At 39.8% G+C, this 26137-nt stretch overlaps 1 protein-coding gene across 2 annotated transcripts in view; it reads right to left on the bottom strand.

Moving 5' to 3' along the window:
- cacng7a (calcium channel, voltage-dependent, gamma subunit 7a) overlaps positions 1–26137 on the bottom strand; it is a 45442-nt gene that overhangs the window by 12486 nt on the left and 6819 nt on the right. For both annotated transcript variants that reach the window (XM_082520433.1, XM_082520432.1), the window contains exons 2-4: positions 11902–12097; positions 9560–9646; positions 4406–4546 (exon numbers count right to left, since the gene is read on the bottom strand). In XM_082520433.1, the coding sequence (XP_082376559.1) occupies positions 4406–4546; positions 9560–9646; positions 11902–12097 (424 nt within the window). The remainder of the gene's footprint in view (positions 1–4405; positions 4547–9559; positions 9647–11901; positions 12098–26137) is intronic.

Genomic DNA, 26137 nt, shown 5'->3' with positions numbered 1-26137 from the left:
TCAGGCTGCTTTGTGACTGATGGCAAGTTTTCACAAGACAAATACACACATGCTGATTTTCTGCAACCGCGTGATGTCATTCTCACTGATATGTGGAGCGTGCTCTTTTATGGCAAACAACAAGAGAACAGCGCACAATAGAAGTGAGCTTAAGTGTCGTCAATTTGCTGTTCAGAAGTGAAACTGGCAATCATCAGCCATCGATTTCTCACCTAACGCTTTCAGCCGTGAACAACAGGACAGAAATCTTCTACTTCTCAAAAGAAGCCCAACAATTGTTGTTGATTTTTCTTTTTTTTTAAGCCACAGAACGTCAGCAAAGGTGAAAAGAGGCTGTCAGGGTTTATTCTGAGAGTCTGTTTTCCAAACAAACAAACATAAAACTAAAAAACAGAATAAAAAATATAAAAACTGATCGTCTTTCAGATGCTCTTAATAGACCTTTTTTTCATTAGTAGACTTCAAATTCCCATTTAAAGACCACATAATTATAGAGTTTCAGTCTTAATGAAATGTGGCATCGACGAGATGGTCATGAGACCAGTTACGGCTTGGAAATGTGCAGCTGAGGAAAAGATAGACGCAGAACTAGAGGCAGCTACAGATCCTGAGTTGGGAGTGACAAGGACGGAAAGGATTAAGACAACTCTGGTTGGACTCATCAGCTGCAAGAGAGGTGTTGTTTAATTAGCTTGGACACATGGAGAGGACAGATACTGGGTATACTGGGAGAAGGATGTGGAAAAGCGAGTTAGAATAGAAGAAGACCGAAGGTAGTTACGAGATGCGTTGACAGACGACATGCATGCAGGTGTAGTTTATATAAAATAGAGGTGTCACAACACCCATTATTTTATGAAGCCTTATTGTTTGAAGATTTACTTTATTTTCACTTAGCTTTTAGAAACAAGATGCGATCAGCGACAAACATGAAAAGGGCTGAAAATCCAAAGATATACAAACTCATCTGGCCATCACTCATCGATCACAAGGCGACCCTAAAGCATGCCCTCCTTTATTGACCTAAATAAAGGTCAAGGTCACGGGAACTTGAACTCATCAGACGTTTTTAGTAAATGCACCTATGGGGTGAATTTGAAAATCCTATGTCACCAAGTTATCACATTCACAGACTTGGGTGTCCACTGTGCTCACCCACGGACACACTGGGTGATAACACATGATATATATTTATAAAAGGGAAAATAATGAAAACATATATATATATAAAAGCAGCAAAAACAATGCGTATTAATGCAAATTCTATCATGTGTGCGTACACATATTTCGTGTTTGGTAATATGTGTTTCATGCACAGATTTGTGTGTTTGACTCGTGTCGATGCATAAATGTGTTTCTCCTTGGCTTGGCGACATTCCTATGACATCATGTGTCCAGTCAGCACTCCACCATGCTAAGCTGGCATCTGCGAGGTAAAGCTCCCTCATGCACGAAATAATAAAAAAGGAAAGAGAAACAGGAAGGTGATGTCATCTTATCGGCTCATAGTAAGAGAGAGAGTGACTTCAAGCAAAACGAAATCTCAGCAACTAATGGACCATCCGAGGAAACTGAGCAAAAACGTCACCCGGCCTTCCTGCAGCGACACGAGGAGGTGATGTGATGTCACCTTGTTGGCTGCACTGACTCTTAAAGCACAACTGAGACACTAAGCTCATTAAAACAAAATCCTGCTGGACCCTCGTACAAAGCAGTTCTGTTTTTCATACTGTTGATCCACATTTGTTTTTAATAGATTGAATTTTTACTCCTACCTGTTTTCTCAGTGGTTTGTTTTAACACATTAGGAATACTGACCACTGATCAGTGTAAATCATTTACAGATATTCATAGCTGTACTTGCATGTGCATGTTAAAGTGAGATTTTAGTCTAACAAAGGTGGTTTTATTTTTACTGTCATTACTCTTTAGGTCACCATACAAGCAAATAACTTGGTCTGCAGTATTTTACGAGTTTACAGCAAATTTAAAATCAATGTCACATTCTCACTCAGTCTTTTACAAGATGCTCTAAGTGAGATATAGATTAACTGGTAAAGGAAAACTAAAATCACAAAGGAAAATGTGTCAGTCACAGGAATTTACAAGTCTGCTGGAACAAACACTAGTGTGCTTTCCAAAACTCCCTTATCCGGCTGCGGGACAGCATCTGAACTGAATGCACAGATGTTTAATGTACCAATTTTACATTTGCAGGGCTCTAATGTGCAGCTGTCACATTAGACATAAACAGCAGCACTGAGAGTGCACCGAGTGCATATGCTCCTTTTATTTCACAGTTTTCTGACAGATGCTCTCTTGGCTATTTTGCAGTATCTGTCTTGACTTTTGCCTGCTATCGCCTCTGATAACGTCTGACTTAAGCAGGCAGTCGCTCCTTTTGGTTTTTTTTAAAGAAGTGAAACAACACATTTAATGTGCGTTTCTGTGCACAGAGACTGAAGCAACAAACCTGAGTCAACAAAGAGGGATTATTACCTATTATTGCTGAATTGGGTTTTTAGGTGCTGTTGAGCCAGTAAAATAAAACATGGTCAAAGAGTCCAAAGACAAATCTCTTTCATAACCCATTTTCATTGATGCTGCTGCAGCACAATACAGTCTCTGGGTATAAAGTATGTTACCACCTTAGAAAGATATGTAAACAACTACCACTGAATCCATTTCCATTGGTGAACCAGTCTCTCCAAAGCTGTGGACATTAAGTTGTCACTATGACAATTTCTCTTTGGTTGGCTGCAAGGATTTGCTCCACTTTAGTTGAAAGAGACATTAGTGAGCTCCAGTACTGACAAGAGGTAAAGGGACCAGGCTCGCAGTTAACATCCCAAAGGAAGATGAGCTTGAAGTCGGGTCTTTGTGCAGGTTCCTCTGCACAAAAATAGGGAAAACCTCTTCTTTGGCAGCATGATAAAAAGGCACTGTCATGTTGAAATACATTCAAAAATGTTGGAGACACACTGCTGTTTAAAACTCTATGTTTTGCTGGAGATGAGCCCATGATAAATGCCTCCGGGCCAAATATATCTAGTCAGGGTTGTCTGCACGCTTTAAGCCGCATAATATAATTTGGGTGAGTGTTACAGATAAAGTAAATCTCGTTTTTTAAAAGCACCATGCGGGTCACCAATCGTGATCAACCACACAAAACAGTTACACCTAGTAACTTTCCACTGGGATAGAATTCGACTGGAAGTTGATGTCCAGTCCACTTACTGCAGTGAGATAATGGGAGAGTTTTGGCTCAGACCCCAAATGTGTCATCCCGAATAAAACCAACCTTCTCATTACTGAATTTCTGATTGAAACGTCAAAATGTACTAAAGCTACTTTCCAGATGGCTTGACTTATGTTGAAAGTTTTTACCAAAAGCCCACAGCAAGACCTCAAATCACTGCTGCCCTGTAGCTCCTCCAGCGGAGAGCAATTATTTGGAATTAAGCCCCATTCACTGTTCAGCCAGCAGCAAGAACAAGGTATGGCCTGACAAGCTGTCAGCTGGGAAACGCTTAGAAGAGCTGCAGAGTGAATCTTCATCCACCGAACCGTCTCTTTTATTAACCTTTAGGAATGTTGACTTTTAACAAGTGCACTTCTCTTCTGCTGCCTGGTTGCTATTTAACATCTTATCTAAGCAGACAGGTGAAAGAGGAGTTTGACACCTTCAAGGCTTAGGTGTTCACAACTGTTATGCTACAGCACAACAAGAAAGAGAAGAGATTTCTAACTACAATCCAACTAACTCTAAGGACAATAAGTTAAAAATGCTATTATAGAAACTATAACCTCAACCACTATAATCCCTAATAGACTACAAAGCTTTTGCTAAAGCCTTTTTATCTGTAGCACTGCGATGAGCTTTAAATCTTCCACCATCACGGACTGTAAAGCCTGCAATTTAAAGCGAGGCAAGGATAGACTGACCTGCAAGCAGTTGATGAGAGTTCACAGTTGGATTTAATCACCTGATCATAAACCCCTGAGAGTGCCTGGCGGCTGAAATGTCCTCAGGATGTGCATATGTTCCATTAATTTGATGGAGCTCACTTTTATTTTTTGGCATCAATACAATGAGAACATTTGATTTTGTGTTTCTTGTATAACCAGAGAATGTGTTTTCTCTCTGCAGACCCTCCGTCCACAGATTTTACGACAGCTGTGCGCTTATGTTTGTCTCCGAGGGAGCTCTGCAATGACCGAAAAAAACAGCAGAATAATTGGAAAATCAGGAAACAAACTGTGACAAGACAAGTGTAGTTGTGTGCAGTTGTTCCATGAGTTCTGTGAGGTTTTGATTGTTTCCATGAGTAAACAACAGTTAGTGTGCACAGGCTGAGGATATTTTATTTATCCCACTCACACTTTCGGTTCAGATTAACTTTACCTGACAGAATGAAGAATATACCAGAAACGAAGGCGAGGATGGTGCGCTGCGGCCGAATGTGCCCGATATTGCTGATTACAAAGGCGGTGAAGACAAAGAGCAGGGAGACCATGGGGAAGGGAGTGGCGGTCCGGACCATTTCTGAAGAAAAAAAGGAAGGAGGATTAGTAGAATGAGTGTGTGATACGAATAAAAATGAGGAAAACTTCAAACTCATAAAAGTTTAAGCCTTCAGAAATGGTCACATTAATCAAGAATAATTTAAAATGTTACCAAATTATTTCCTGAATTAAAAATAAAGCTTCGAGCAAATTAACTACGACACATGAAGTCGATAAAGTGGATTTTTTTCATAATGTGCAGAATATTTCTCTAAAGCCCAAAAATGTCTAATGCCATGTTGCTGCACATAATAACAACGTTGTGACTTTGTGTTTGGGTTGTTTTGTGTATTTTAAATGATTTAAGGTTTATCATGTTGTTACATCTATTTTTTTTTTTACAAAGTCTGTGTTTTCTTTAGTCGTGGGAAAAGTGGAAAATCTGCCCCGATGACCACTGTAACCACACAGGTGTAGCATACTGTAGCACACCATTTCACCATAAAACTATCAAACCATTAAGAGCCAGATAACTACATTTAACATCATACTGGTTGTTGTATGTAATATTATTTCCAATTGCCTTTTATTTTATATAGCCTCAGCTTTATTGTGGTTGGTCTGTGTAAGTTCTTAGTCATCTACTTCACGGTACTCGTAAGTTGGAGGCAAATGGACCTTCTTTTACGATCATGAAGTTGTGTCACCTCTCATATGAAAAGCTTTGCCAGTTCTAAAAACTGATGGCGAGTTCCAGGTACTAAACTCATTGTGGCGTTGTCACCTTGCAGGTGGTCCTGAGAGATGTCTACACACGACGTCACCACGTGAGTCACCAAGGGTCACATGAATGAAGGTGTGAAGTAGAGATGGCACGATACCACTTTTTTATGTCCGATACCGATATCATAAATTTGGATATCTGCCGATACCGATATGAATCCGATATAGTGTTTTTTAATCAACAAAACTGTTTTTTAAATATCTTGCTGCATTTTGTATAAGTTCATACTCAAGTTTAAAACAACAACTACACTAAAGCTATTCTGTTATACCTGTATGCAAAAAAAATATTTCATAGTTCAGCAATACTGATCAATCTAATAAACTTAAACCTACACCATCCTCCCTATTCTGGTATTTTAAAGAGTACTTAGCGTAAATATTAAGCAACCTAACTAATAGGGTTCCAACTCCCAGCAACAACAAAAATAAATAAATAAAAAATAGGGAACCACCCCTCACGCTCCACCTCATGATGCTTAATCGACGTAATCAACCTTAATTTGATGCAGTGTGAAAAAAAAATGCACAGAAATCAATTCTTTTTCAAGAAATATTAAATAGATTCAACATCTTTCTTCAACAAAATTGCAGACTGCACAGATGGTACCTTCCCAAAGGAAAAAGTACTATAGCTTACTAGGGTATATTAGACTTAACAGTTACTATATACAATAATGGACTTCTATACATTTTACATCAGATTAAAACTTTGGGTGTAAGATTCAGATAAATATTAAATAATTAAAAGCTCGACATTTTAAATGAGAATAAGAAAGAAAATTATGTCTTTGTGCCCCCTTTTCCCTGTTAATGCCCTATCGGCCCCCCTGGCTAAACTTTGCTAGATCCGCCCCTGCACAGTTACCAGCGTCAGCTACGTAGAAAAAGATCCTGGAGTAGAAAGTAATATTAAATACATTCTAACAACAGCTTATCAAGCTTAAACGTGCTGCTGTTGTTCAGCCGCTGGTTTCCTCTTTCTGGTGCAAAGTGGGCCAAAAACAAACAAGAGACACGGACTTGCGACAGAAAAGCCGATCAGCTGATCATTAGCAGTTTCATGATTGAAGTAGCAGCCGGAGAGCAAGAGGCAGTCGCTAGTTAAGCTTAACGCAGGAATGCTTTACAAACATTCAGAGATGGACTTACACACTTGCTTTACTTCTCTCGGGGATAACTTTGTCAGAGATGAAATGCCGGGTTGCTAGCGAAGCTCCACATGCTATCCAGACCACCGACAGGTCCCGCATGCCACAGCCGCTCTATCACGTGATGCATACTGCTCCGACATGCTAACGTCGTTCTGAGGCGAGTTACGGCGTGTTGCAAGTTTTGTGAGGTGCTTTCGTGATATTTAATGGATCGGATTACATTTTTTATTTTTCTCCGATATCCGATCCAGTAATTTAGGTCAGTATCGGACCGATACCGATACATAATATCGGATAGGTCCATCTCTAGTGTGAAGTAAAGACGTGCAAAGAATTTTTCTCATGCACAACATCCCGGTTGAGCAGAGCCAGGCCAAAACTAGTTAATCTCAAGGACAAAACAACTAAACACAAGCTGAACAACATTATGTATGCAATGCAATGCAATGCAGTGAGGGGTATTAAGACCGATACCTACTGGAGACACAACCGACACAACATAGGAGAGTCAGTTCATTAGGATGAGACTGTGTATCCCCTTTTATTTACAAGAACAAGAATTACTTCTACTGTACTGAACAGTTAAGATAACACTTTGTCTTTTTGTGTTGTCAGAAATCTTCAAGTAAGCATAGGAACCAGAAGTCTGCTGGAGCTCGCTCAGTGTTACGTTGAGTAAGGTCTATGATTTATTCAGTAACCTCTCCGACGGAGCTGCTGCAGTGTTATGACTTGTGCATGTACCTGAGGACATTTATCTAGCATTAAGCGGCGCACACGTCTTCCCCCTGGTGTCTTTAACAACACTGAGTGTGTGCTTTACTTCAAAGAGCAAAATGCAGAGGGCTAGTTCATAGTGTCAACATCTTGAATCATTAAAACAGCTCAAAGACAAAAGGAAAAAAAGAAATGGTGAACTCTGAAATAGTTTATCTTTTTTTTTTTTTCAAATAAAAATGTTGCTTCATAGGTTATTTGGTTAGCAACATTTGATTTTAAAACAAATCTGGCATAATTGGCTTAATTTATGAATTCCTACAAAAAGTTTGAGTTAACAAAAATCATGTTAGCAAACATGCAGACATGCCTGGAGCATTTGTTAGCACACGAGGAAATGGTTTGGCACTTGCTCATCAGTGGCATCTGAATCAGTGCAGTTTGTCCACAGCCTAATGCTCAGCTGTGCCACCAAACATAAACTAAAGAGTGCACCAATCTTCTTTCTGCTGAAATGGACTAGACTGTTTTCATTAGATCTTGCACCAGATGCTTCCATTTCTTAGACATCAGTAACCTACATGGAACAGATATTTGAAGGAAGAGAAAACTTATAAGCCAAACCTGAAAGCTGTGCATGTTATGTCTGAGAGTAGAAGAAAAATCATGAGTGAAATGTGAATTTTCAGTATTTGGGTGATCTTAGATACAGAGCTAACACAGGTTACACCTATACACCGGTAATGTAGGACAGCCATGGTTCCTCCAACTAAGAAATCGTGTAAAATTTATTCATTTTTAATACTCTCATTACTTTTGGACTATTGTAATACTCTGTACACAAGCCTGAGTTAAAATACCATTTCCTGCCTCCAGCTTGTTGAAAATTCAGCTGCCAGAGTTTTAACAAATTCAAAGAGACAGGACCACATTGCATCCCACATCCCATTTTTACAAGGCCACACTGGCTATACACATTTGATATCAAATTGATATTAGTTACATTTACATGGCCTCCCTTCTGCATCCATTACAGTTTTACTCAGGCCTCACGACTTGAGCCACTGCCTTTGTTTCTCAGGTCAGACTGGTCTAACTGTTCCATCAGCTCATTAAAGAAGGCACTTTCTGTTTGAAACCATCAAGTTTTGATGTCTTTATCCAGACAGGGAGTGTGCTAACCTCACCTCCTCTCCAAAATGGTCCCACAGTTCTGTGTATAGTCCTGCGTAATGACTGAAACCCAAAGTCGAAGTGACCTGGCAGAGAAGCTGGTCATTGCCCTGGCTCTGTTTTAATCGTATTTAACCAGGAAAAAAAACATCCATTGACATTAGAAATCTCTTTTACTATAAATAATTTATATTAAGTAATTTATTAATTTATTTATTGTTGTATTATTCAGTGTTTATTTAACTTTTCTATTTTAACATTTGTATTTGTTGTTGCTGTTTTAACTCTGTTTATTAAACACATCGTGGGGTTGTCACCCCGGGTATCAACTCTTTTGCGTTTTGTAAAGCACTTTGTAACCAACATTTGAAATGTGACATGAATAAATTGTAATATTATTGTTATATAAATCTCTTGAAAGTGGTGCAGTGGTGGAGACATGCAATGATCTAATGTAGCAAAACCAAACACATAAAACAAAAAACTGTATTTGTTAGAGTTAAATTGTTAAATGTTTGTCATTTTTATGTTTACCATTTGTACAGTGTTTTAACTCTGATGAAGTGTCCAGTATTAAACTTCACATATACCCTGAACTGTAAGCAACATGTAAGCCTTTAGAAACAACTTCTGACCTTCTGATCTGTATATCACATGTATAAACATTTTCTTCCAGACATATATACTCCATATGTTGCACAAATAGGTGTTCTGTCTTTAGGAGAAGTGTTTTAATGTTTTAATGGTAATTAACTATTCTGTTTAATCAAAGACATTTTCATAATTGCCCCACATAATATCTTCCAGTAACAAGTGTTTTTTTTTTATTTCTACCTGAACCACCAGAGAGCACCTGTCAGATCAGTCATCAGAGCCATGCAACGCTCTCCTCTTTCCTTTGTTCTTATGTTACAGACCCACACAAGGCATCACAAAAACCACGTGTAAGGAATATTTAAGTCAACAAAAGATATGTATGCATGTATTTTGTGTGTCTGTTGTTGAGTGACTCATAGAGTCACAGCTCTATTTAGCACTGAGAAGACAAATCAGCAAACAACTGTAATAATAGACTGATGTGAAACAGATGTAAAGACAGAAATGTTGGTGAGTCTGGTCTGTCTTCCTACGAGAGACTATTTCTCTAGTTGCAGATTTAAAAGAAGGTAGAAACTTTGAAATTTCAAATAAATATAAGAGTCTGTGTGTGTATGAAAGTGACTTACTGAGTATGTTGGCTGTGTTTTCTGTCGTGATCTCTATCTCTGGCTCTGTGAAATATTCCGATGCCACACATCTGCCCTTCTCGGACCCTGGGGGGGAAAGAAAAAAGTGAGAAAGAAAGAAAGACGAGAAAAAGGAAAGCCACAAGCGGGTAGCACGGTTGGACTTGTTTGGGTGGCAAACAGTCGGGGGATTATGCGCATGCAGAAATAAAACCAGTATAAACAAACAAAGAGGTTATAAAAACCCAGAGAAAGGGCAGACAGCCAGACTGAGACAGAGCGACAGTGGAGACAAAGAGATTTAGAAAGGACAAATAAAATGAGAGGTGAAAGAGAAGCGAGGCATCTCAAAAGAAATGAGTTTAAAAAAACAGAAACAGGGAGGCAGAGAATGGAAAGGAGAGAAAAAGTGAATTAGAGGCAGAGACAGATGGAGGTCAGGAGGTTCGGGAGAAAACAAGGTCTGAGCAGAGAGGGAGAGGAGCTGAATGCAGACACAACGATTAACCTCAAACTGTAGCCACAGACACACACATGCAATACACAACACGCAAACCTGACATCTGTATGTATACAAAAACATAACAGAAAACGATGCACAAATCTGCAGACAAATGTGATAGCTCCCCTCCCTCTCTCACCCACACACTCTCTTCCAAATGCCACTGGCGTTTTCCCTCCTCTGACCTTTTGTACCAGGCGTCAGACAACAGGGAAACACAAACATGGCCACCTCCCCAGAGCAACACCATCATGACCCGAAAGACAGAGACAGCTACTGCAATAAGGACAGCTATTTGTGTTTCGGTGTCCTGCCTGCTGGTGTTTGTTTGCGTGTACGAGTGAAAATACCTTTTTTTATCATTCGGTTCAAAAACAATTATCTAACAAAGCCAAATTCTGCCACAGGTGACTTTTTCTCCCAATCATAATAAATATTGTACCTATTTTAAGAAGTTAGATTTGGGCATAGTCTTTAGCTAGGCATCATCCAACAGCTGATGTCATGTTTGGATTTTATTTACGAGTTTAATGCCCATAATATGCCCAAGTTAAATATTTGTGATGTTTCAGGACACTCAGGGCACTCAAAACGTCTCTAATACTTCTGTTCCTGACTGAGTATTATACAGCTTATCTGGGGGTAATTTTTGTAATGGAAAAATCTGTGGGCTGCAGCACCTCACAGTGAAGCCCCGCCAATAGCCACTGATGTCATTGGCTCCAACTTAGAAGCCACTGACCGTGTGGTGGGTCTCAGTATCTACCAGAGAAGTTCCTGCATTATGGTGAATTTTTTAATGAACATTTTTGCATCAATTTATGGTAAAGATGTCTGGAAAATGTGTCACGGCTTTCTGGCATCAAATAACGATCCTCAGCTTTTATCCCTGCTGAGTCAACACACATATACGTGTATTTATTCTCCTGCCCTCTTTTTTTGATGCTCCACATTGGGTACCAGCATTTGTCTGGAGAGAAAGGGATAAAGGTAGTCTAACTCAGTTTCTGTTCTTCTGCAGTCAGTCAGGACACGGGTCCTTGTTGCACATGAAGGTTACCATGTGCACGGCTGCTAATGCTGTTTTCATTAGCAGCTGTCATGCATTGTTTAAGCCTTGAACACAACAAATGTGACAGAGCAACATTTTTTTGAACCAGTGTGCCAAGAAAAAAGTTAATTCATTGTAAACATTGTGCAACATGAAATCAATATATTTTAACTGTTTCACTTCGATTCATAACTGTCTATGGAAGCAGTGTGGAACAGATGCAGTGCTCAGCGTTTATTTTAAGACAGATTTTTTTTTGCAAAAAGAGTGGATTAAGAGAGAAAATTCAATAATGTTAGTCCCTCAGACGAGGTGAACTTTAACTGTACCAGCTGCGAGCCTTAGACTGAATGGCAAAGATAAGGCTCTCCCTTTGGGTTGCACGTTTCATGAATTGCTGCCATATGTTTTTCACTGTTGTGTGTATATTTCAAACCAGACATTAGCATTTTATCCTTGAAACGCCGATCAAAAGCCACACTTTGACAAATAAAATAAATATGCAATAAAATAAATATGAAAGAAGGCGAGCAGGACTATTAAAAAATGGGTAGCCTGCTGTACATGCACATCTATACAAATTGTTTTGTTTAATAATGTGTCTGATTTTTGAAGAATAAGTATATTCATGGCAAAAAAAGAACTTTGCTGTGGGATAGCAGAATAAATGTATAAACAACTGAAATTAATGGCATCAAATTATCTTTATAATTACCAGTTGACTTAAAATATAACTAAACTGAGTTTATGTAAATATAATTAATTTTATACTGTGGAACTGTTACCAACCAGCCACAAAGCAGACCCTCCAGAGGCCAGAGTGCAGCGCCATTTTGACCTCAGTGGTCTGGTTCTGCTGCAGGACGATTCCCTCCTCCATCAGCAGCCAGTAGTCTGTCGACACAGCGACGCCCACCAACAGCAAACCGCAGGCCCCAAAAACCGACGAGAGAAGTGTCAGCGCCCTCGTACTGAATGAACTCATCTGAGGAGAAAGGAGATAAAATCACGGTGATCAGTGTTGCTTGTGATAAATACAGCAGGGATCAGCATGCAGGAAGACAAGGAGGAGAAAACAGTGAATTAATTTGCTGGATTAAACAAATTAATCAATGAGGGGAAAAAAAGAGCTATACCACAGATCGGGGGCAGGAGGGCCTACAAATAGTGGGGCGGCACAAAAAAATTAGAATTAATGTTTCAACTCATTGTAGGGTGTTTTCCTCTCTCTTGTGCTCACGTTTATAAATAGTATTACCAAAAAGAACAGTCTTGCTGGGGGGCAGGAAATCTGGGGGTGTGGACACCCCCTTGGTGGTGGCCCTGACACAGTACAGCATTATCTATTGATTTCTGTGGTGTCAGTTAAAAAAAAATGTGGAAAAGAAGAGATGACGAGGACACACAACCTGTCTTGAGTTTCACTGACCTCAGCTATGAAATATGTGCATGGACAACCTAAGAAAAAATAAACCACTTTCTTGTTGAAAGGCAGTATAACATTCAGGTTAACTGCTTATATCAAGCAGCAATTCAGCAAATTTTTCATTTTATGAAGCTGGATCCTTAAATACACAAATGCACACCTTCTCTCTAAATATGTGATAAAATCCCTCATTTTCAAAACTAGACCTTGAAATTTTGAGCCTCTTTATCCAGTGTTTAACATTCTTTTTTAAATTCATATTAAAGTCAAATATTTTAAGAGCTATAATGTCTTTTTGTATGTCTCCATAAATCAGAAATTGCTGTCTTATTATAAATGTCCAACACTTATATGTACATATGTACATTTTGGATATTTTCTGTCCGTCCCTCTGAAAGAAGACACATTGTTGAAGTAAAATAGCAATGTGTATACCAATCCTGAAATTTTAAGATATTTAAGATGATTTTGTAATATATATACATATATATATACACACATATATATATATATATATGTGTGTGTGTGTGTGTGTGTATGTATGGAGGTAGCATGCTTTAAAGACTGTAAAATTTGCAAAGATTGAAAAGCGGACCTGAAAATTTAAAACAAGAAAGGAAAAAAAGTTAAGGAAAGACAACAATGTGACAAATTATGCTCAGAAATATTTTGAGTTCAGCAAAAAATGACAGAAAGCAAATGAAGAAAAGTTTATTGAGGTGTTAACAAGTCATCTCCTGCAAGGGAGAAACAAAACATATCATTTGACGAGTGAGAGGGAGAACAGTGATGACTTTGATCCTACAGTAACTGAGGTCCTGTTTGTTTGAGAACGAAAGGCTGTGTCAAAAATTTATTCTCTTCAAAGTTAATTCATTCAATAATCAGAATATCTCAAAGTTAATTCATTGCATATATACACAGTTAAGAATGGAAAAGAACATTAACAAATAAAAGAAAAAATATGGAAGCTGCAAAGCTTTGGTAAATAATAAATAATTTTCACTAATAGTTAAAATTGTGGTCTGGTCACAGTTTTGTTTTGTTTTTCAGTCTTCTGGATGCTGCTGAGGATCAGTAAGTAGCCAAAATGATTTTGGCAAAGCTCACACTGTGACTGGCTGATCAGCTTCTTCTCGTGTTCGGTGTGTCAGGTTCCTGCATTGCATGCGCATGCATTGCAGGTTGGCACTCACTAGGTGGCAGAAACGCTGCCTCTGCCATGTATCACTTCAACTGTTGACAAGCTGAAAAACATCCTGGTCTCATGTACACACAAACACGACAGGGCTTCATACATCCAGTCAAAATGGAGGTCACATTCAACATGCTGAGGACTGAGGCAGCGAACATGCTCGAAAACCGGCTTTCAATTTTCAGCTGTGAGCTACTTTTACACGGACATAAATTAGAGAAATAATGCAACTGTCTCTGCTACGAGCATGCATAAATTTATACTAATTGGCAGGCCACCTGCAGTCCAGTTCACCTTCAGCAGTGTACAGTGGGAACCATTAATTAAAGCTGAGGCTGAATCATGTTAATGCAGTTCGATAATTGCCATGGTCTTTACTCATGATAAACAAAATGGCATCAGCTACAAAATACACATGTATGCACAGTTTGAGCTCCTGATCCTCAGTGACAACACATGTAAAAAGCACTGATTTATGATAAGATCAATATTAGAATCACCTATTTTTTCCTTCTTGTCTTTGTGTTTTGGAAATCTTGTAAAACCAGTTTTTTCCTCATGTAGAGAAAATGAGAAGCAGTCATCCAGGAGATGAAATAATCTCTCAGGAGACATTTATTATGGAAATACGTGATATGAAGGAGAAGAGAGACAAGCACACCTGTTAGAGCAGGTATGATCATCCACTTCTGATGTTTATCTTTCCACAGAACATTTTCAGTATTCTCCTTTCTGTCTACAAACCCCTGCACACAGTGAACAAGGGAACACAGTGGGGCTCTGCACTTCCTCAAACTAACAATGACATCATATATTACACAAATAGCATCATGTATATAAGACAGGTCTAACACAAAAACGCTTCACAAGGCAAAGTGAAAGATTTTTGTGAAGGATTTACTTTGAGTAGGTCCCTGTAATATGGTGGGGGAGTGGAACAAAGGTAAGGTCTCTGTATTTTGTGGAGGCCTAAAAGCGTCGGGCTCAGTGGAACTTCTGTTTTCCTTTGTTGAGGGTTCAAGTCAAGACAACTGCTAGTTTGAGGAAGGGCACAACCTCACTGTGTTCCCTTGTTCACTGTGTGAAGGGGTCAGTGGACACAGAAGGTAGACATATTTACATTACACACATATAGATATATGTACATTATACATATAGCATCATATACGTATATAAGGGAAGTCTAACAGGATTTGCCATCTCTGTCAACTTTCCATGATATCTAAAGACACATTTTGCAGCTGGTCTTTATAATGCTGTTTAGAAATGACATAAGACAAATTTAGAAATGTTTCCTGTCTCCACATATCATGTAAGTTCAGTCACATGTTATTTTGTACCTTTCTTTAAACATGTTCACAAGTTTCAAACAACAAAACTTGTGAACATGTTCTCTGAAGCAACACATAATAGTGTATCGCCGAAATTAAGCCTTTTACTTTGAAAAGTATCTGCGTTATTTTTGGACCAATCTTTTAAAAGTGTGATGGGGCTTTTAAAAAAAAGATAACAATGACAAAGTTATTCAATTAATTTTAGATTTTACCATCAAACAGAGAACACAAGTCAACCTGCTGAACTCCGTGAACTCAGTGTGAAGAGTCTGCAGAAACGCAGCAGCTTTACTGCTGTAGGTCTCACAACAAAAGTCGTCTCCATTTTCAAAAACATTTTAATTTCATATAAAAGGCAGACATTGCTCTTTTTGAAGAGGATATTTATGGTTACATTGAATGGTTTTCATGCATTACTATTAATAAATAACAGTGAAAACAGGGCGTTAAAGGAGGTACACTGACTTTTACGATGCTGTTTATGAGGTGAGGCTTAAGAGAGAGAAGCCGATAAGAGACCAGCCAAGAACAAAATTAAGTCAGGAGACAAGATCAGAATTGAAGCGAAAGGAAGCAAGAGGAAGAGTGAGGCGTGACATCATCGCTCAAGTAAGACGGTGCAGAGCACATTCAGCAGTGTCAGAGAAGAGTCGCTCACCCAAGCATAACTCACCCATTACAAATATTTGATATGGTAAAACATCCATCAACAGAAACCTCCTGCGAAGATGATGGCACTAAGTATATGATGGTGTACGTGCGAGGGCACACGTGTAGGAGATTGCAAACGAACAGGAGACATGAGGATGTGCACAGAAGCAGAATTTCTGGGGAGTATCAATGCCTGACTTTAATAAAAACTAGTTTAGCTTTAGCTTTAATAAGAACTGAGCCAAGGACCAAAGATCTCAAATAGCTAAGCTTATGAAAAGGTTATGTCTTTTTAAAATTTGAACAAAGTGTAGAGAGTATAACCTGCATTAATTTTTCAGGCAACACATACATTTTGAAGAAGGACTCAGTATAAATACATGACTCCAAACATACAAAATCTGCAGTCACATGCACAGTCAGAGTTATACCTTGACTTGTTATAAAAAGGAAAAGCAAAGCGAGGACAGTGACTTTGCCCTTTCTGCACAGTCGAGTAAGACGTCACGGACACTTTCAGAGACGTCACTGCCTCCCAAAGTCACATCCTCTGAAAAAGACAAAAGTGATTGGTGCTCAAGTAAATAAGCATCAGTCTTAGTGCTGCAAATGTCAGACTCAACACGAGAGGCAATCAGGCGCTCAGTGCTGCTGACTCAAAACACAAAAATCCATCCACCACTTAGACCAGAAGAGACACAGTCGAGTACCTGCGGGACTCAGATAACTGTCTCACTCTGTGGGCTTTTAGATTACTTCATTCAGCCTTTTTCACTCTCTGCTGATGACTTTCAGACTGGTGGCATTGCACTACAGAGTAGATAGTTGTCCTAACTAACCTACGTGTCTGAAATGTTTGTACTGAAAGGCAAAAAAACATGAAGAAGTTGTCATGTTTTTTTTTTAAATTTAATTTAATTTATTTATTTGCCTTCTTTGGGCATTTAATTGTTTCACTCTAAACCAGGGGTGTCGAAGACCAGGCCTCGAGGCTTTAGATAACACCCTGGGTCAGCACACCTGAATCAAATGATTAGTTCATTACCAGGCCTCTGGAGAACTTCGAGACATGTTGAGGAGGTCATTTAGCCATTTAAATCAGCTGTGTTGGATCAAGGACACATCTAAAACCTGCAGGACACCGGCCCTCGAGGCCTCCTGTTCGACACCTGTGCTCTAAACTGTTTTTCTTTATTTGGAGGAATTAGTTTGTCAGCACTGACTTATGTTAGAAGTTTGTGGTAAATTTTCAAAGACTGTAAAGCAGTCACATGACCCACTAGTTTGTGGTTCTGAAACCTCATCTTTAGTTGTATGTTCTCTGATTTAGACATCATCATATTTGGTTTAAGAAATGAAATGCTAATTTATCAGCTAATGCTAATGAGATTTGTTAGACTATATGGGTGTGCCACATGGAGACAGATGCCTGTTAATTATCGCTGATTAACTAAAAAATGCTAAATTTGATCTCACTACAGAACTAAACCACAAACTTCTCAGATCAGCTGTTAGTAAGCTACAATTAACTTTTGTAGTGAGTCAGGTTATTTTGTATTTGTTATGTACTACAATCCCTACTGAGAAGAAGAGTAGCAACTTACAGACTATCTAAAATATAGACATATCCACATTGACACTTTTGGACATTTTCACCTTGCTCTTCTGAAACCAGATTTGGCAGTGTGACAAGCAGGATCAGGGGCTCAATGCAGGTGACAGGTCTCAAAGACAAAAACACAACCTTTTTGTTGGTAGTCCAAAAGCAAACAAAAACTGAAACATTTGCAGAGCAGGAACTTGATTCAAAGTAAAAACAGTGGGAATACAGACCAAAGAAAGACACTACCATCTGGACATGCCAAAGAACAGAGGGAAACACAGATGATAAATACACATGAGATAATTAAAGGTGAAACGCATGGTTGGAAACTATAGAGGAAAGGGAAGTAAACACAACACAAGCCAAGGAAAATAACAGTAACCACAAAAACAAAAACAGGAAGACAGACCTGAATGGGGAACAAGGGTTAATTTGACATAGGGGAGAACACAAGGACTAGACAGGGGAACGTGGAAAAACAAAGAGCACATGCTGATGACACTAGGACACCGGGGAACACAAGAGGGAACTAACAGGAAACAACCTTTAAGTCAAATATAACAAAACAACAAGAAAAGAAACTCAGAATATACTAAATCCATAAAGAGTCACAAAACAGAAAGTAAACAAGCTGAAACCCAAAGTGAAGTTATAAAACTCAGAGTCACGACCGAGGGAACAGCAGATGTAGTGAGCAGTGAGTAGATCTCACTGAGATACTGAGAGTAATAATAATAATAATAATAATAAACTTTATTTATAAAGCACACTTAAAAACCAAGGGTATGCCAAGGTGCTTAACAAGTAAGATAGAGTATAGGAGGAGGATAATAGAAATAGGACCAAAGCAAGTACTAAATATGCAAGAAGATAACTGTCACTAATACATCGGAAAGCAACAGGTACAGAGCAAACAAGAATTTAAATGAGCATAAAAGTGCATGATATAAAATCATAAAAGAAATATTAACTTGAGGGAAAGGCAAGATTGAATAAGTGGGTTTTTAATCGTGATTTGAACAGTGCAATGGAATCAGATTCAATCAGAGACACTGCGAGCTACAACAGCTAATACAACAACAACTCGTCAATCACAAAGCAGTCTGAAGAAAGCTGTGCTTTATTGTCCTGTTCGAGTCTTAAAAAAATGTTATTTTAAAAACAATTGAATCTCACGATTGAGACCATAGCGTGTTTACTGAGGTGCTAAAGTGAGACAACTTTTCTTTGTCCTTAGTTTTACATAAGAGTCTGGCTTATTGCATTTATAGAAGTTGTTCCATGATGGTGATTAAAAATAATAATAACACAAATCTGGTTTAAGACACTTCCTCAATGCTTTCACTTTTAAAGCTTGAATGTGCATCCATCTTTTATGTAAAGTATGTGTGGCAGCCTCCTGTGTCAGCATCCACTGTGCAGTTAAAGTGGTCGCATCCATACTAATGCAAAATTTAAACCCTGAAATGTAAACAGATGAACTTTAAATAAGGTTTATTACTGGTACAGCTGCTGTTAATGAAAGGCAGTACCAGAGTATAACACTTATAACAGGGTACTGACTTCTTTTACAGTCAGCCTTTAGTGGCCAATTATGGAATTGCAGTTTTTAAACCATTGTTTGAACTTTATATGGAATTCATATTTTAGTATATTGCTTCTTGGACTGAGTTGACATTTTTTTTCATCTTCATATATTCTGTTGTTCATATTTGTAATGGAATTGAGCATCTTTAGAAAGCATTGCCTTGTGGGATTAATAAAATGGTTTGATTCTGATTCTGGTCATGAGCTAGCTTTAAAACACTAGAGAGGCAGAAGCTTGAAGAAATGTGGGTTTGGAGGACAAGATCTGCTGGGTCAGTGCATAAATGTTTCTGAGAGTTTTACTCTCTCTCTCTCTCTCTCCCTCACACACACACACACACACACACACACACACACTCACACTCACACACACACACACACACACACACACACACACACACACACACACACATACACACACACTACTACCAGGCCTGTGTTTGCTGAGATAGCAGACAACAAATGGGCTGGGATGAGGTTCTCTTTGTAGTTTAAGCCTTGAGAATACAACCACAATTCCCAGGTTGCACCATGCTGCTAACTATGTGTGTGCAGGGACAATCCAGGAGCAGAGGCGATGTAATGAATTACAGATGAATAGAGAAGAGGTGCTAAGAAACAAACAGCCTAAAGTAATGATGTGGGAAGGAAGCACTGAAGGGAAAGTGGGAAGAGAAAAGTGGGTGGAAAAAAGGGGAAATGATTATAAGGGAACATAATAAGGGTTGGAGAGGGTGGAGGAGAAAAGGTGAAGGGGAAGAAAGGACAGATGGGACATAGATGGTTAAGAAGGGAATGAGAAGAAAATAGGAGGTGAGGTAAAGAAAGGCAGCAATTAAAAGGAGTGTAATGGGAAGCGACTTTCTAAAGAGGTGGAAAGTTATAAAGGAAGGAAGGAGAGACAGAAAGAAGAGGAAAAGTTTAATCAAGAGGGAAAATGTTTAATGGGAGAAAAGGAGGAGGATACAGGTAACGTGGATTAATGAAGTGGTTAGAAAAGGACTGAGCACAGATGTAAAAGAAATGTTAAAAAAGAAAGTGGATTTTTTTTTAACAGGATTTATTTCAAAGCATTTTTGGTTTGTATTTCTCAAATGTAAACGATGATAATGTATTTAAAAAGAAACAAAAAGTTATGTTATGCCTGTCAATCATTTAACCTACATCTGAGGCTTTTTGAGGCATAAATAATGCAATTTTATTCTAATTTTAATACCAAAACTAGTCCTGAGTCCACTTTTTCTCTAATTGGAATGCAGAGAATCAAATAAGGACACTTTAAATTCAGCCTATAATGATCATTTTTGAACCATAATTAATAATTTGGGGGTATTGTTTTTGCTCTTTCAGTGATTTCCTGCTGTAGAATCGTGAACATTTAATAGAACATTTTCTGGAGATTCCAGCAGTGGAGCATTTTGAGGAGCTGTCCACTGCTGCCGTGCTGAAAATCTCTACATTACACTCTACGTCTCTGATTTTCCACTCTTTTGACAAATTACACTTCCTCAACTTTTTGTTTATGTTGCTTAGGTGTGTTTTGACAAAAGCACTATCATATGTACTGAACTGAAATGTTTACACTCGTCTTCTCTTAAATGCTGACTCAGTAGTTGTTTCTTCAAACACTACCTTGACCTGACAAGGACTGCAATACTGACCGAACGCTGACTTACCCAGAAGAAATGAAGAGGGTATCATGGTGTTCTTAAAACATTTCTTTTCGGCTAAAGTCAATATTTTCCCCCATAAATTATAAAATAGTACTAACTAAGACCCCTCTTCACCATAGTTTCTAGTCCAATCCATTATATAGCCATTTCCTGTAAATCTTTATCCCCAGAAGCCAAAATCTTGTTGTGATTAAGCTCAAGAGTCTATAACAGGGGTCCCTAATCCCTGTCCACAAGGGCCGGTGTCCCTGCAGGTTTTAGATGTGTCCTTGAGCCATCACAGCTGATTTAAATGGATGCATTACCTTCTCAACATGTCTTGAAGTTCTCCAGAGGCCTGGTAATGAACCAATCATTTGATTCAGGTGTGTTGACCCAGGGTGAGATCTAAAACCTGGGATTGGGGACTCCTGTTCTATAACTTAGGTACAGTGAATTATCACAGTCATAAACCTGAAACATTGTTAGCCCATCACCTGTGGTCCTTCAGTACAAAATGTTAAATATGCACATCCCAAAATGTGAAATCGTCTTCGTTACCAAGCAAATGTCTCCGATATTCCTTATGACAATTAATATATTAATTTGAATTTATTACTAATTCCAATTTTATTGGAGGCTCAGAAGTATCCCCAATGAAGTCCATCTTAATGAATTAGTGTCCCTTACTAATTAAGGCATTAAAACAGGGTTGTCAGTGTATGAGTGATAATAAGTTCCTCTTAATCAGGAGCTTTGAATATTTGAATTAATTTCTGGAAATAGGCCATTTACTTAATAAGAAGACCATTGTACAGTACAGTCAAGAGATGGTTTTTATCTACTATAAAACCTCTTTAAGGTGATTATGATGTTGCATTTGTGTTGGTAATTGTGCTTATTACTAAATGAACAAAGTTATGATTGTAGTACTGTGTGACACAATGACAAGCTGGACTGAGCTGAATTTGATAAAAACATTTAATTTTGAAGATAATTAGGGATTAATCTCAACTGTAAAGACACTGGGTTTCACTGAGAAAGGGATTCTTTACAATTTGAAAGCAAATGTTCAGGGGGTTTATTTAACTTTCATTTTCATAGCAGCTTATGCTAAAATGATTTTCGTGGTCAAATCAGGAGAATGGCATTGCAGCTGTTAATAAAAAAAAAGGCAAATAAGGGATTTAAATTTACCAAGATGCAACATATCAGTGAGGAGAAGATCTGGATGTAGGATGACAGGCTCATAGGTCATAATTTGTTCCAGCTTTCAAGTGGTAGAACAAAGGTGAAGAAAAAGAAGAGAAAATGCTACTTGCTAAAAAAGTCCACAACATAATTGAAATAATCCATTTTATAGTGAACTTTAATGTTATTGGTGTTATAATGCTGCAGTTTTTGGCTAAGCCCCTTTCATGTAGTTTAAACTGTGTCAAAATAATCAAAGTCAAAGTCAAAGTCAAAGTCAACTTTATTTGTCGATTCTGCCACATGTACAGGACATACGGAGAATAGAAATTGCGTTACTCTCAATCCCTAGATAAATAGCAAATGAACATTTAAATATATTTAAATATAAAAGTGATTAAAAATGCAAGTAAAATAATTAAAAAGTAAAAATTTAAATAAATACAATTTTACATATAACAAGAAAGCTATATAATATACAATATAATGGGTAAGTGGCATTGAGTGTAAACCAGGCAGAGTAGTGCAAATAGGCAAATAGTGCAAATGGAGATTTAGTAGTGTACGGTAAGAGAAAGTGTAACAACAAAGTCTTATGAGGTAATGGCAGTCCAATGCTCCACAAAGTGACTGGTAACTGGTGCAGGCCAGTGAGTGAGTCAGAGAGTGTGTGTGTTTGTGTGTGTGTGACAGAGTTCAGTGAGACCGTGGAGGAGAGAGGGGAGAGGGGGCAGAATCGGGAGGGAGTTAAGCTTCCTGACAGCCTGATGGATGAAGCTGTCCTTCAGCCTGCTGGTCCTGGCCTGGAGACTCCGCAGTCTCCTCCCCGACGGCAGCAGCTTGAAGAAGCTTTGCATTGGGTGTGTGGGATCAGCCGCTATGCAAAGGGCTTTTTTAGTGAGACGGGTGCTGTAAATGTCCTGGAGGGAGGGGAGAGAGACACCAATGATCCTCTCTGCAGCTCTCACTATGCGTTGGAGGGTTCTATGACAGGACGCATTGCAGGCTCCAAACCACACAGTGATGCAGCTCGACAGGATGCTCTCGATGGTGCCTCTGTAGAAAGTGTGCATGATGGGGGCTGGTGCTCCTGCTCTTCTTAGTTTGCGGAGAAAGAAGAGACGCTGCTGTGATTTCTTGGCCAGTGCTGTGGTGTTGTACGTCCAGGAGAGATCCTCTGTGATGTGCACACCCAAGAACTTGGTGCTGCTCACTCTCTCCACAGACGCTCCGTCAATGGTCAGAGGAGCATGTTGGGTGTGCATTCTCCTGAAGTCCACAACAATCTCCTTCGTCTTCTCCACATTCAGAGAGAGATTGTTGTCAGCACACCACGTGGCCAGGCGTCTCACCTCACTTCTGTAGTCGGTCTCATCCCTGTTGCTAATGAGACCCACCACCGTTGTGTCGTCCGCAAACTTGATGAAGAGGTTGGAGCTGTATGATGGAGTGCAGTCATGGGTCAGCAGAGTGAAGAGGAGGGGGCTCAGCACACATCCCTGCGGGGCCCCCGTGTTTAAAATGATGGTGCTGGATGTATTACTGCCAACCCGTACTGCTTGAGGTCTTCCGGTGAGGAAATCCAACAGCCAGTTGCACAGTGAGGTGTTGAGCCCCAGCTGGACCAGTTTTTGAATGAGCTGTTGGGGGATTATGGTGTTGAATGCTGAACTGAAATCTATGAACAGCATTCGAACATATGAGTCATTTTTGTCCAGGTGTGTGAGTGCCGAGTGGAGTGCAGTGGAGATGGCATCATCGGTTGAGCGGTTGGGCCGATAGGCAAACTGGAAGGGATCCAGGGAGGGGGGCAGGACAGTCTTGATGTGTTGCATGACTAGTCGTTCGAAGCACTTCATCAGGATGGGAGTAAGTGCAACAGGACGGTAGTCATTAAAGCAGGAGGGAGATGACTTTTTTGGAACCGGAATGATTGTGGTGGCTTTAAAACATGTGGGGACGACAGCCTGGATGAGTGATATGTTGAAGATGTCTGTGAAGACATCAGTGAGTTCCACTGCACAGTCTCTCAGTACACGACCAGGAATGTTGTCAGGACCCGGAGCTTTACGTGCATTGATCCTGCTGAGGGATCTCCTCACGCTGTCCGGTGACAGAGTCATCACCTGGTCACCAGGAGGGGGTGGGGTCTTCTGTGCAGTGGTGCTGTTTTGGACTTCAAAGCGAGCAAAGAAAGTGTTCAGCTCGTTCAGCAGGGGGATAGTGCTATCACAGGTCTGTGGTGGGGGCTTGTAATCTGTGATGGTCTGAATGCCCCGCCACAGGCTCCGTGAGTCTCTGCTGTCTTTGAAGTGATGAGATATTTTCCTGGAGTACTGTCTCTTAGCCTCTCTGATGCCACGGGAAAGGTTGGCCCTAGCTGTCCTCAGGCTTGCCTCGTCTCCAACTCTGAAGGCAACATTCCGAGCTTTCAGCAGCCTGTAGACCTCTCCTGTCATCCATGGTTTTTGATTGGCCCGGACAGTTATGGTTTTCGTGACTGTTACATCCTCAATACACTTGTTGATGTAGGCAGTAACAGTCTCTGCGTACTCCTGGAGGTCAGTGGTGTTGTTATAGGTGGCAGCCTGCTTAAACATGTTCCAGTCTGTAGTATTAAAGCAGTCCTGTAGAGCCTCTGAAGACCCCTCTGGCCACACTTGTATCCGCTTACGAACCGGTTTGGTCACTTTAACGAGCGGTCTGTAAGCAGGCATTAGCATGACAGTGATATGGTCTGAGGCGCCGAGGTGGGGGAGGGGAAAAGCTTTGTAAGCTCCTCTCTGGGTGGTGTAAACAAAGTCCAGTGTGTTATTTCCCCTTGTTGGAAAGTCTATGTGTTGTTGTATTTTTGGAAACACGCACTTTAAGTCTGCATGATTGAAATCCCCAGCCAGGATGAGAAAAGCATCAGGATGGGCTGTCTGCTGCTCACTGATGTGCTGGTACAGTTCATTCAGTGCCTCATTCCTGTTGTTGACATTGGAGGAGGGAGGGATGTACACAGCGCACAGGAGTATGGCTGTATATTCCCTCGGTAGATAGAATGGCCGGCACTTAATAACCATTAACTCCAGCACTGGTGAGCAGTGTTTGCAGACCGCAACAGCATCGCGGCACCAGGCATCATTGATGTAAACACAAAGTCCTCCCCCGCGGGTCTTACCTCCCGCGACGATGACTCTGTCAGCACGGTAGCATGTTAGCTGGTCGAGCTGAATGGCGCGGTCCGGGACACTGTCGCTGAGCCATGTTTCCGTGAACACAAAAGCACAGCAGTCCTTTACATTCCTTTGAGATGAACGTAGCAGTCGGATGTCGTCCAGTTTATTTTCTAGCGAGCGTACGTTGGCCAGAACGATAGAGGGGATGGCGGGTTTGTGTGGGCTAGCCGCTAGCCTAGCTCGGATGCCACCGCGCTTACCCCTCTTCTGCTTCCTCTCACTCCGCTTGAGGCGCATCCATTGTGGGTGAAGTGCGGGAGTGGGGGTCGGTGATTGAGTAGGCCTTCGGAGCAGACCCAGATCTTTCAGCTTCTCGGTGTCCACAGAGTTTAACTTAAAAAGTTTGTTTCTGCCGATGTCGAGAAGAAGTGTTCGGGCATATCCTCGCTTGCACACAGATAGACGTGACAAAGACTTACAAAAACACTGCAACTTACAGGACGAAAAACACGAAAAAGTAGTTTGTTCGGGAGAGAGAGAAGCCGCTGCGTGTGCACGCGCCGCCATGTTGGAAAAATCCACATAATTTAGTTTAGTTTACAGCAATATAGCATTAAAACTGCCATTTAAATGTTTCAAATGTTAGTGACAAAACTCTCGCTGCACATGTATCCACGCTGCGTGTCGGGATGCCGCAGTTTTCCTGTTTTTCCTGTTGATAGCACCTCATATCTTGTTGCCACTGTCACCATTTGTTCTCATAAAATGCTCACTGTTTCAGTTCACAAGTTTATAAATGCTTCATTCTGGATTTTTTTTACTCTGTTGGAAGTTTTTCACACTGCAATCTGTTTCCCTCCGGCTGTTGGGAAGACCTGACTACCCAAATCTCAATTCAGTGTTAACAAAAAATCATGTAGGGGACAAAAGGAAAAAAGTGGATAAACGATAGAAGATTCCTGAGCTGACTGAGCTCTGGTGCCTGAATACTGATGGAAAACCAAATACAGCAGAACTTACTAAAGTGTAAAACAGGATAGGATTACAAAATAAAATCATAAATGCTGGAAGCAGAAATTTAAACTAGACTTTAAAAGCGCATGGAGCAAAGAAAGCTTTAAAACAATCAAGTAGATCATCACATCCTCAGATGAAAGTTATACTGTAATACTATATAAGTAATTAAACAAGTTAATTAAATTAGTGTTTTGTTTTATAATAA

This window comes from Aulonocara stuartgranti (assembly GCF_965226115.1).
Source record: "Aulonocara stuartgranti genome assembly, chromosome: 22".
Classification (NCBI taxonomy): Eukaryota; Metazoa; Chordata; class Actinopteri; order Cichliformes; family Cichlidae; genus Aulonocara; species Aulonocara stuartgranti.
Note: the sequence above shows the minus strand (reverse complement) of the source record. Positions and strands in the feature narration are given on the sequence as shown.